Here is a 13,884-nt window from a genome sequence, read left to right on the forward strand (position 1 = left end):
TTTTCTAGATTCCTTCATAGGATTTTGTTTAAGGAAAACGGTATAAGTTATTAAAAAAGATTGATTAGGAAAACCTTATGAAATTCACTAGAAGAATTTTGGCCTTTAATGTCGGTTTAAAACCGACATTAAAGGCCTTTAATGTCACTTGGCAACCGACATCTTTGTGAGCGTTATTAAAGGCCTTTAATGTCAGTTGGGCTTTAATGTCGGTTTAAAAACGACATTAAAGGCCTCTTTAATGTCGGTTTAAAAACGACATTAAAGGCCTTTAATGTCAGTTTTCAACCGACATCTTTGATGGTGTTATTGAAGCCCTTTAATGTCGGTTAGGCTTTAATGTCGGTTTAAAAACGACATTAAAGCCCTCTTTAATGTCGGTTTGTCAGTTTTCAACCGACATCTTTGATAGTGTTATTGAAGCCCTTTAATGTCGGTTGAACTCTGATATGTCGGTTTTATTCATTTTTACAAGTTTATTTTTATTTAATTGTTACATTATTGTCCTATAGACCGACATTGGGTCAATGTAGATAAATATGTTTTTCACACGCCAACAAATCAATGAAATTCATATTATGTTAGAAACTATAACATTTGTCTTTTACATTTGAATACACAAAATAAAATATTAATATTATGTTTATATATACATTCTACAATAGTACATGAAAAAAGATTCTAATACAAGAATTAAATAATTAAAAATCCTAAATGCCTTCTCAGTCTTCAATTTTCAACGGTCGCTTGACCATTTCTACACAATCGCTTAGCTCGATATCACTTCAATTATCTACAAACAATATCCAAATAAACCATTTATATGAATAACAAAGCTGTTTGAAGTACTGAAATTGCAGAAAAGGATGAAAAGTTCTTAATATTGTCCACCAAATGAATAATCAACATTTTTTTACATAACATTATTATGAAAACCAATATCAATCTATAAAGAAATAAGCAACATCAACACAATAAGCTGAAAAGTAAAGCTCAGTTATAGTAACTTCATTATCTGCTGATACTTGGAGATGAATCAAAATGAAAACAAAATCCTTATGATTCAAGAGAAAGAAAAGCTACTTTACGTGAAAGGACAGAAAACAAATTCCTAGTCCATGCATGGGTAATATACTTCCTTCCAGAATGAGAATGATAGCTAACCCTCAATTGAAACGTTGGTCAAAGGAGCTAACCCTGTTGCAGGAGATAACTTCTAAAAACCACTTAAAATAAAAATCATAGCCTCAAATGGTTAGTGTAATTTAAAGTGGTTAGCAGCTTTCTTTCTATTCCCAAATATGTTTTTCAGAAAAATGAGATTTAAGCCTATTTACGTTACTTTCTTTTATTTCAAGGAAAGAAAAACAACCTTAGAACATGTTACTAAATATATATCTTAGAGATAAAATGCTCAAAGTCAAACACAAGGCTAAGACAGCAGACTAGAACAACAAAATGAAGCTTGCTTTAAGTTATAGCTAAGTCAAATAACCTGAATCTATAATGGAAGTGTTTGAAGCATCCGACAATGGGGGGCTGACTTCTTTGAAGCAAATAATAGGCAAAGCACGCTTCGGTATCTTTCTTGCTTTTGTGATGTCCTGAAAACATTGCATATAGTAAGAAAACCGAGATACAAAGAGAGATTGCAAATGTAATGACTGATAACATACTTGCAAATCTAGCATAAAGTTTTATAATAGAAAACACCCACGTCACTACAACGCATAACAAATCTATGAGTTTTATGCTTGTTAAAAGATTTGCAGCAATTGCTGAAGCCATCTGCCAAAAATCAAGGAAAATATCATCATTAGGAAGGAATAATACAATTTAAAAAACACGCATGAATACTTGAAAGAAAGACAATTAATAGCATAGCAGCCTCCTACAAAACAATCAAGAAAAAACCAGATCAGAGACAATGATTAAAATGCCGCGAATCCAAATATTTGATAATACTTGAACCGTTTCCATACAACTAACAAATAATTACAAAACCAGAAAAACAGCGATGCTGAAGTAGCGGTTGTAAGACTAATTGAGCCAATTAAAAATCTGTCGGATTAATGTGCAATTAATTTCACATCATGCAAGGACATATATAAACAGTCTATTCTATAAGTTGTTCATATGTGTCCTTGAGTTCTAAAGAGACTCTTTGAGACCTACTTAATGCTTATAATTGGGTTAAGATATCCTGCATGCTTTCAACCAAGAAAAGAAAACATTTCTCAGTGTAGGCTATGTCCAATCTTCTGTAATTACTTTCTTGGCAATACTTTGGCTGAAAAATGGCCTATTAGATTAGTGATGTGTGAGTTTTCAGGTCTGCACATGACTATTGCTATCGAGTGTTTAGAGCTATTCATGCTGAAAAGTAAAATAAAATAAAAAAAAACTGATAATACATGTTGCTGAATTTCTCCACCATATCAGAGGCATAAAGTAAGGTTTCGTTGGCTTTCTCCAGAGCCATATAAAGCTCTTTCCCTCTTGTTATACGAGAAATGACCCAAGCATTATTTTTTGCTCTGATGGTTACTTCCAGTTCCTTTTCCTCACCATCACTATCCTGTTTTGCTCGACTCTTCTCCAGATCAACCTTTTCTCTGAGTTTGCTCATGGCAAGTAAAGAATCCTATAGGACGAAGCTCAAATGAGAAATATCAATCCTCGATGCACGACTAGGAAACAAGTTCAAGTTGTCTCAAGACAAGTAAAGATTCTCATAATATCATCCACTTTCTACCAATATATCTAGAAACCAAATTAATTAAACGATACCAAACAGGAGTGGGCAATAAGGCACGGTACAGTAGCAACAAATATTTAACTAAAGTTAGCATTTGACCCTGGAGAAAATGTGACTTTTAGGTGCGTTCTCACATACTGACAAAACAATTGCAAATTCTAAAGTTGCCACTGTATTCACAAGAGGAAATTCTTTTTAAAGAGAAATAAACAATAAGCTCAAATAAAGGATATTTGTTACTGAATCCAAAAGGAATCTATTGCATGAAGTATAAAAAAGAGCCAACTTCTATGTTACCTCACCTGTTTACGATAATTGCGGCCTTTACTGTTTTTGTAATACATCAATAGAACACACTTGACCACCATCACTGCCTGACGGACCAAAGTGTCTGAGAAACCAACAGAAAAACATATATTTCACTTAATTAGTTACCAAAAAAATTGTTTGTGATTTACTTTCATAAACTAGAAAGCAAAGATGAAGATTCTTCTTTTATTTTTTTGCTGCGCATACAATTCAGCTTCTGGTTTAATACGGGGGGTTTAATACGATCCTCAAACCGCTTCCGGTCCCTCCTTACGTGATCCTATATATGTAACTCCAAAAGTCCAAAATGAACATAGAAATTAAAGAAATTGCAAATAATTAAACCCAAAATTTACTGTTATAAACCACAATTGTTTACAGTCCGAACAAGCCGTTTGAGTCAATTGTTGCGTTTGAATCGTACCTCGTTTTTTAACTTGGTACAAGCTAGCGTTGGGGATGGAGCAATAATAATGAACAATCTCCTTAAGGTCAGCAACTTTCCCTAATAAGATGACTTTTTCTTTCCCTACACTGCTTGACTAAAACAAAATATGAAAGGATGATGAAGATATCCCAAGATTGCACTTGTTTGAAAAAATCCAAAAAAAAAAACAAACCCAGTTCGTTCTATGAAGCCAACAAATGAAAAAAAAAAAAAACAAGAAAACGAAGAGAATTCTAAGCTAAAGACAGCAAAAACCCATTTCAAAGAAATTTACCTGATTGAAGGAGATGACATCTGACCGGAATCGGGTACGCTCGCCTTTATCACAGTTGATAGAAGTAGGAACATTAGGGACGACAACGCCGGCCGGAAGTACAAGGTCTCTACTTCGAATGAAGTATCAGCTTAGACCCCGATGGACCCGGCTTGCAAGAAGACAATCGCAAATCGTTACAGAGATCGTAGCCGAAGCCGATAACTGAAACCGCTTTCTCGACGGCTGATTGAGGATTGAACCGGTTGATGTTGAAAGACATTTCTCAACGACGGACAAACACCAAAAATCCGTCGAATTGGATGGAATACCTTTAGGGTTTTGATGGAAAGGGGAAAAGGCGACGACTAAAGAGGAAAAAGAAGAGAGGAGGAGAATTTATATAGAGAGAGGAAACTTGATTTTTTACCAAATTAAAAAAAATAAAAAAGAAATTACAAAGGGGCTTTAATGTCGGTTTTCAAAAGGGGGTCGTTTAATGTCGGTTTTAAACCGACATTAAAGCTCCTTCTTTAATGTCGGTTTAAAACCGACATTAAACATCCGCTTTTTGAAAACCGACATTAAAGCCCATTTTTCATTTTTTCCACCCAACATTAAAGGCCAGATTTGTTGTAGTGATTATATATTAAATTTTGCAAGTTTGAAATGCATGAAATAAAATTATAACATTGGAGACAAAATTTCTAAAGGATGAAAAAGAGTCTTTATGAAACATCTTAAAATTTGAAGAATTTTAAATTAGAAATAATTTTAAAACATTCTTAGAAAATGCTTACAAATTTAAATGGAAAACGAAATGATGTTTAATAAGAACATTAAATAAGTAGAACGAGAGTAAAGAAGTAATCAGAATAAATTAAGCAAATATAAAATAACACATTGAGATTTTGATAAAAGAAAAAACATATTGGAGATCAATCTTAGACTTCCAAAGAAATGATCTCCTCAACTCAAGAATTCTAGAAAATCGGATTCCCAAATTTCTTAGATTAAAAAGAAGAAAATAGAGGAAAATGAAACATTATTAAGGAAAAACATCATATGCATTAACAAAAATGATAAAAGAAAAAAAGTTAGATATTGAAGCAAAGGAAGACAAATAAGAGAAACTTAAGATTAATAAACCAAAATTAAATTTAGCATAAGTAAATAATAATGATGATGATGATAATAATAATAACAACAATAATAATAGATAAAAAAAATAATAATAACTAATTGTTATGGAACAAAATAAAAAAAAATATAATAGAAAAAAGAATTATAATAAAAAATGAGAAAAGAGAACAGAAAAGAAGGGAAAAAAAAAAAGAAATAAATAAACGAAGAAAACAAAAGAAAAAAAAATGTAGGGAAAAACTTGCTGCCCACTCCCTCCCAAAATAGTAATAATAATAATAAATAAATAAATAAATACATAATAAGTAAATAAATAAATAAGTACATAAATAAATAATATATATATATAATATAGCATAATAATAAATGAAATTTTAAAACTCTTCTTTTTTAGTAAACAAATAAATTTTTTTTTAATACCCACACATATCTAATTGAAAATAGATGTTTTTAATTTTAGATCATCTTAAAGTAAAAAGAAATGTATACATATAATAATGCTAAAATTAAGTGACAATAAATAGATAAGTGAAAAATTAGCATCATAATTTAACCGAACAAAATAGGTGGCTAAAGTAAGAAGAGTGCAGCTATTAGTTTTTAGTGGAATGACTAATAGTTAATATATGAATAGAGATTTAATTTAATTAAAGAGATTAATTACTTAATTTCATATCATTAGAGTTTCAATCGGTAGGTCTATAGGATCTTCTTGTTAGCTCAACAAGAACAAATGAGAATCAAATTTATTTTGGTTTAACTTGAATTGTTCAAATTGATTAAAAAGAATAAATAGTATATGATACAATTAATATAATATATTTGATACATTATAATATTAATGTTTTATGAGAGAAGTTAATATTTAAATATGATTTATAATAATAATAATAATATAAATAAGATTCATGAATAAACTATAGATTAAAATTAATATGGATTAGATTTATATTAGAACTATATATTATATGAGAGATCTAAACTATTAATTATATTATATATGATACAATATAAAAGTTTATATTGTATGAGATATAATACAGATTAAATTTATATTAATTTTATTTTATTTTAATTAATATATTTTAAATTAGTAAAATAACTCCCAAGGGGAGTTATTCTACGTGCATAGAGAGGGAGGGAGTTATTTGATAACTTCCCTCCATCTCTCTTGATGGTTAAGATAATATTGAGTTTAAGATCTTTTTGCTCTCTGCAATTTGACGATGTCTCCATGTTAGAAAAAGAAAAAGAAATCTCTTAAAAAATTTCCCTTACCAAATCACAGAAGCTCACAACTCTCTATTGATTCTCTCCTTGAGAATAACGAGGAAAATTTTGTGATGTTCTTGAAAGATTCGAAGAAGAGTTCTTGGAGGTTCTACAAATGTTAATTTTTTTTCTCCCCTTTTCCTCTTTAGAAGCATGCATAGACTTTAGTTTTGTTTTTCTTTAATTTTTTTGGTTTTATAAATTGAATTTTATTTGCACAACGTTCATATATGCTTCGGCTTTGGGAATTCCATTCCTCCAGAAATATATTTTTAAGTTGATTATATTGGACTGTTTAGACTAGATTTGAGATTATATGGAATGAAGAAAATTGTTAGCTTTAGCTATAGAGTAGCGTACCTTGTAGACACGGTGTCCTACGACCACCACATATTGTGCATCCTTTGGGATTACCAAACTGATATGTACATCCTTCGAGATCACTAGACTAATATGTGCATCCTACGGGATCATTAAACTAATTGACGTATATTCTAGGGGATCACAATACTGTTATGATGTAAGGTATCTCCTAATAGAAACTTAACAATTTTATCCCTAACTAGACCAGTAGTAGGTCTCTTACTGGGTATATTTTAATATCACCATTTTCATGTTTTTAACTTTTTCAAGTAAGAGGTAGACTGCGAGGGACAAGAAGGACTTCTGAATGCCGTATGGGAATCTTTCAAAAATGCTTCCGCTTAACGTTTTACCGTTTCTTTTAAGTTTCAATGATTTAAACGAGTTTTATGTTTAGAATGACTGTTAGTTTCTTGGTGACTTGAAACACAATGCTTATAAACTTTTATTTTTGTTTTGCAATAGGGCCCGAATTAAACTTCCTTTGATGTCTATTTTTCTTTTAAACGGATTTTACGATCTTTTGTGTTTAAACAAAGTCCCGATGCTTAGAGTAGCTTAAGGGTATCATATGCGTTTGGTTTAAATATATTTGTTTTTATTTTAACATGTGTTTTGAAATATATGTGTGCCTATAGTGTGCTCAATAGTCGGGATGTACAGAATATGGGTACTATGTTATGAAGTTCATGCAAGACATAGTAAGACAAAATAGCATCACAATTACAGATGTATTATTGTATGCATTTTCTTGCACCATCTCTTATAACTATTATTCTTACAGTTAGTACAATCTAGTTATTAAATTACATTTATTTTGTTTATAGCTGATGAGACAAGCACCTTACACTTAATCTGAATTGGATATGGTGATAATTGATTACTGTGACTTTCTAGGACTCTACATATGGTACATGTTTTTTATTGCGCAATAAACCGGTAATTTTTATATTTATATGTTTAGGTATATTGTGATATGATGTCAATTTCTATAGGAATATGTCTTATATGTTCCTATTTGTTAGATATTGTTTTTTGCAAAAATATTGGTTTACAGATGATTAATGAGAATTAATTAGTTTATTTGATGGATGTCTAGTAATTTTATGAAATATATGTTACTGTTTGAATTATATGGTTTGATGGTATGAATTTTATATTTGTGATTGATGATATTTTGCATGAGTTGTTTGAAGTTGTAAAGTTAGAAGTTCGAAGTTGTTGGAGTTCAGTAGTTTTGGAGTTGTGCAGGTTATGTAGTTGAAAAGAATTTGCAGGAGTTGTTTGAAGTTGATTTGTAGCTGTATGCAATGGATTTGGCATATTTTGACGTTTTGGTATTTTTTTTGAGGTCGATTACATGTCACATATATAGGAGAGTCGTAATGACCTACATTTCTTTTTCTTTTCCAAAGTTGTTATAGTTAACGGGCTCAAAACGTCAAGAATAATTTTCTCTTGACGGGCAAAACCCATCAAGAGAAGGGCTATCTTGATGGGAAAAACACGTCAACATAAAGGGTTATCTTTATGGACTGATCCAATTTCATGATGCGCAAAAGATGTCAAAGTCCTCTTTCTTGATGGCATTCCCTTCAAGAAAAAGTTTTTGATGACATGTTTTGGCCCTCAAGAAAACAGTTCCCTTGATGGGCTTTTTAGTTTCCTTGATGGGCAAAAACATCAAAGTTCTCTTTCTTGATGGCGAATACCATCAAAAAAGAGTTTTTGTTGACATGTTTTGACCATCAAGAAAACTAAAGTTTTTATGGTCAGACTTTCTTGATGTTTGCTTACTTGATGGGCAAAGACCATCAAGGTAGACATTTTTTGACGTGCTTTACACATCAAGAAAAGTCAAATTTGTAGTAGTGGTCTTTGAGTTGAAGTAATGACCTCAGCTTAGTTTAAGAAGTTTGGTCGTTACAAAAACTGACTATTTCATGGTTTGGTCTTATACAATCTTGTTTCATAGGATCATGTCCATTGTCCTGACTAGCACGGCTCTACATGAGCATTTTGGGATCTCTCCGCTTGTGCTAAATACAAAATTGGTTTGCAACCACAATGTCCCAAGAATAAGGTCGAATAAGGCACACAATAAGGCACCTAACCTTATTCTTATTCTATAGATCACTTAGACTATTACTTGAACTTAAACCACATTTATGTCTCTACATAAAGTTCAAGTATTCATACTATAGTAAAAAAAAACCTTGTTTATTGGATTTTGAGTTTTATAATAAGAAAATTTCTTATTCAATAAAATTTATTGAATAATGTTGCATTGAATAATAGAATAGTTTGACATTCACACAAATCATGAGTTTTAGAACACAAAATCTAACAACTATGAACATCTCATTTCTATTTCTCGCTTCTCGTTCTCATCCTTCGTTACTCGTTCTCGCCCAACATAATACCCAAATGTTCAACACTTGTCTTTTTCTCTACACAAAATCAAGTAATTAACGAATTTGTATATTTCATAATATTTATAAAAATTATATTAAATAATACATATTAAAAAATTTTAATAACAATTTCAATTTACATCATCTCCTAAAATCGTCAATTTGAATTCAAATTTCCTAAAATAACTTCAAAGATAAATTCAACTATTTCGTATTTTTTATGTTTCAAATTATTTATGAAAAGATATACATAAACAATACATAATACATATTTGATATTCTAACATTTCACCCTATTCTAACCGTTAGTTTTAATTCAAATTTGTAACATTATTTTTAAATCCAAATTTTACACCTTAATTGTATATTGTTATCTTAAATTCCTAAAACTATGCCAAAGATAATGGATAATTCCTTAATTTTAGTACTTTTATTTTTTAAATTATTTATGAAAAAACATATATAAATACATTAATTTTATATTCTTAATTTGAATTCCTAAAATTATACCAGAGGTAATGGATAATCCCTTAATTTTAGCATTTTTTATTTTTTAAATTATTAATGAAAAACATACAAAAATTATGTCAAAGATAATGTTTGATATATATCTCATCCTAATTTTACGTGTCCCACGATTTTCTCTAGTTTTAATTCAAAAATTTCAAATTAATTTAAAATTAAAATTTTACACCTTAATTTTAAATTGTTTGTTTGAATCCCTCAAATCATGTCAAACATAGTATTTGTTATATATCCCACCCTAAAATTACACTTTAGTTTTAATTTTGTTTGAATCCCTAAGATTATGACAAATATAATATTTGAATCCCTAAAATTATTTTGTATTATTTATGAAACAATAATTTTATATACATCTGTCATATATGCTATGATAAAACTGAAAATCAAATCTTTGCAATTCAATAATATTTTAGCATATATCTCCACTTAATTATTCCCACACATTTTAAATAATATTGTCAATTTTAAAATATACTGGACAATAATATTTAAGATACATATGTCATATGCTATGATAAAGCTAAAAATCAAATCTTGGTAATTTAATAATATTTTAGCATATATCTCTTTACTTAATTATTTCCACACATTTTAAATAATTTTGCCAATTTAAATATATACTTGACTACTCAGTAAACATGTTCCCTTTGTAGACTATTACAGACGATATGCCAGATGAAGGAGATGCTATGATGTGAAGCCTGAAGATTGAAGATACGAACGAACGATTGAAGATTGGAGATGTGCTAGACGAATTTGAAGATTGGAGATTGAAGTGGAACGGACGATTGAAGTTGCAAAGAAGATTGAAGTTGAAGATTGAAGTGAAATGGACGAAGTTGAAGATTGGAGATGTGTCGGACGAAGGAGATGCGAAGGACGATGTGAAACAAACAACGTGCCGGACGAAGGAGATGCAAAACGAACGATGGGTTCTCTTCTGATGCGAAGAAAATGCAAATCGAACGATACAAAGGATGAGATGCAGATGAAGTTTGGGTTTTTCAATTTGAAGCGAACGAAGTTAGGGTTTTCAAAATAAAGGAATGAAATGCTTGAAGATTCTTTGTTTCCAAATTTCAAATAATGAAAGATCTGAAACGGTGGTCTGTACAAATTGAATGAGATCTGATAACTTGCAAAGTTTTGAGAATGTGATTTTATGGGTTCTTTTCTATTTTGGGAGAAAAGTAGATTATTCAATTGTGGGTGCAAGACTTTATTTAATTAGAGGGTATTTGGAGATTAGTAAACAAATGTATTTAGGAATCACTTAAGTAGGGCATTTAAGGTATTGTCCCCCAATTTTTATTTAAAATTCTTATATTTTGCTATTTTGTCAATTTAAAAATAAATTTATCATTTATACAGAGTAAATCTCTAATTTTGTCATTCTTCTTGTTTGTCGTATTTTTCATCGAGTCCTTCCAACACCAAAGTTGAACACATTTCTTCCCCAATTCTACTCTCAATTCCTCCAAATTTGGAGGATCATGAGAGAACAAATATTCATTCTTCACTCATTTTTGCGGCAAAATAAAGAAAATTTTCATTTTATGTTTTTTCTTTTGTTATTTGTTTTCTATTACATACTTTCAACTACATATATACTTTTCCAAATATTCATACCACTCAATTCATACGTGAAATCAATTCATTAAAATGAATTTTACAAATTTGTTTCGGTAAATATTTCAGTTAATGTAGATAATATACAATCATTTATATAATTAGCAACTATACAACGTACTTTAACAATCATCGGTCTTATAATAGTTAGAGGTGGTTGTTGAAGTTGAGTGTGGAATATGATTCTTACGGAAGCTAGTTGCATGAAGGTGATATTGAAGTTGGTTGTCGAAGTTTGTAGTCGAGGGTGGTTTTTATAATTCGTAATCACCTTCGTTGAAATTGATTTTTGTTGGAGTTAGTAATTCGAGGTGGTTTTCCAAGATAATTTTTTTTAGCGTAGAAATAAAACTTCTTCCAAAAAGAATGTAAAAGTAGAAAGATATTACAAAATGAGATTTTATAATAAAATTCAAATAGCATTCGTCATCATCATATAACAATATGTATTATTCTAGATTGCTTACTCGGCCAAGTTATTAGAAGACAAATCTTCCTCTCAAATTCTCCAGTCTCCATTACATTTCCCAAATTTCAACGGTGTTGGATATTAAATAATGAATACAGTATCGTTATTATAATCACTAATCTTCCAAAAAATGGCGTTGTTACGTTTACTCTGTTTCTCTCTGTTCATCGTCTCCGCCATCATCAGCTGCCATGCCCTCCAGATCGGAGTTTACTGGGGACAGGGTCAGAATGAAACCACCCTCTTTGATACTTGCGCCACCGGCAATTACCAAATCGTCAACATAGCCTATCTCAGTTCATTTCATACACGTGGAAATGGAACGCTTAATTTACCGGGCCACTGCGATCCAACCACCGGCGACTGTACTAAATTGAGCAAAGAAATCAAGTCATGTCAAGCCTTGGGCATCAAGGTTTTCCTCTCCATTGGCGGCGGTGCCGGTAGCTATACTCTGAATTCCACCAACGATGATGATGCCACCAACGACGCCTTATACTTATGGAACAATTTCCTCGGCGGCAAATCAAGTTCCCGTCCTTTAGGAGAGGCCGTACTGGACGGCATTGACTTCGTTGCCGCATGGGATCAGTCAGCGAAGCATAGAGATAAGCTTGCAAGAGCGTTAATGAAATACAAGGAACAGAGTAGGAGTAAAATTTACTTATCCGCTGCTCCAGAATGTCCCTTCCCTGATGCGGATCTACAGCCTGCTATCAACACAGGAGTCTTTGATTACGTTTGGGTTCAATTTTTCAACAATCCCCCCTGCGATTACTCGCATGGAAGTCTTGATAACTTGCTGGCTAGTTGGACTAAGTGGACAGAAATAAATGCAGGCGAAGTGTTTGCGTTATTGCCTGCGGCTCCACAAGTGGCATTTTCGGGATATATTCCTCCTGATGCGGTGAGAAGTCTAGTGTTACCGGAGCTTAAGCGCAATTCAAAATTTGGGGGAGTGATTTTGTGGTCTAGGGAATATGACAGAGGGTATAGTTCAAGCATCAGCCAACAGGTATGTGGATCGGCGTGGAGTGACACGACGAGTGATATGGCGTTGCTCCCCATGGGCAGTAAGTATGGCGATACACAAGGATTTAGAACTTGTAGAGGAACTTGTATGCTTTGAATATGCTCAAATTGATAATATAGTTGAATCATGTTCAAGTTTACTCCTAGATTGTCTTTTTATTAGAATCAAAGTAAATTTTACTTCTCTCAAACCTCTTATCATGCTTCAATATTGTTAGAACCCTCGAAATTATCTCAATCTCGTTCTTTTTGTGGTAAGTTTTTATGATTTTTTTAATTGTTATATATATTGTTTTTGGTCTCTTACCTTCATTTATAGTTGAGTTTAGATGGTTAAGTTTTTTTTTTTTTTCTCTTTTTGGTGCAATGTACTCTTTTTTATGTTGCAAGATAGTTGTGAGATAAGGGTGATTTTTTTTATCTTAGTAACAACCTTTTACAACTTTCAAATTTGGAGAATGTACCTAAGTCCAAATCATTTGTATCTGTGTTTTAGGAGATCTAGAGTGAGCATGAACATGTTTTAGCAATTTTCTTGTACTATTTTTTTCTTACAACCGTCTAGCAACAATATATTTTTCCAAACACTAAAATTTGATAATGCCCAACTCCGAATTCATTTTTATAGGTCTCTTAAGTCATTTAGGGTGGATATATATGGATGTGTATTGGCTAGCCTTTTAGTTAAGTACTATTTTTTAAGGCAATGGTAGCTATGACAGCATAGTGAAAGTGAGGTAGATATGACTTTTGAAAGTGTTTTGGTAATTTTAGAAATTTTACAAACTGGGAATCTATGCCATTTAACATTCAAAAATCATTTTTCAAAAGTTGATTTCAAGTTTTTATCTTTTTTAGAGTTGTATTAACAGCAATGTTTGTTTAAGATGTGTTTGGCTCTCTCTAAATGAATATAATGTTGCTTGGAATGTCTTCACATACGTGGTTTTCTAAAAAATTGTTGTCAAGAGGGTTGTTCCTGTTTTTCTGTTTCCTTATCAAAAAGTTTTTGGCAGATTATTTTATTCGATTGTTTTTTCTTTTGGGAAGGTTAAAAAGTTTCTTATGATTTTCTTTTCGATTTTCATTGCATATTTAAGGGTTGTTGTATTTTCTAGGGTTGACAATTATTTGGTATGATGTAGGATTTTTGTTGTTGCTACATTGTGAGTCATGTGAAATTGCAACAGCGTGACATTCTAGGTGAGGACTGCTTGTTTATATATCACTAGTTTTCATTTAGAGAATATTGATTTGGGTTTGCATCCA

At 31.3% G+C, this 13,884-nt stretch overlaps 1 protein-coding gene across 1 annotated transcript; it reads left to right on the forward strand.

Moving 5' to 3' along the window:
- Nucleotides 1-11,561: 11,561 nt before the first annotated feature.
- LOC103502852 (acidic endochitinase-like) lies at nucleotides 11,562-12,873 on the forward strand. Its single transcript, XM_008466967.3, has one exon. It carries the CDS (start codon nucleotides 11,714-11,716, stop codon nucleotides 12,710-12,712), a length of 999 nt encoding a protein of 332 aa, XP_008465189.2. The 5' UTR covers nucleotides 11,562-11,713; the 3' UTR covers nucleotides 12,713-12,873.
- Nucleotides 12,874-13,884: the final 1,011 nt, after the last annotated feature.

Source organism: Cucumis melo, chromosome 5, assembly GCF_025177605.1.
Source record: "Cucumis melo cultivar AY chromosome 5, USDA_Cmelo_AY_1.0, whole genome shotgun sequence".
NCBI lineage: Eukaryota > Viridiplantae > Streptophyta > Magnoliopsida > Cucurbitales > Cucurbitaceae > Cucumis > Cucumis melo.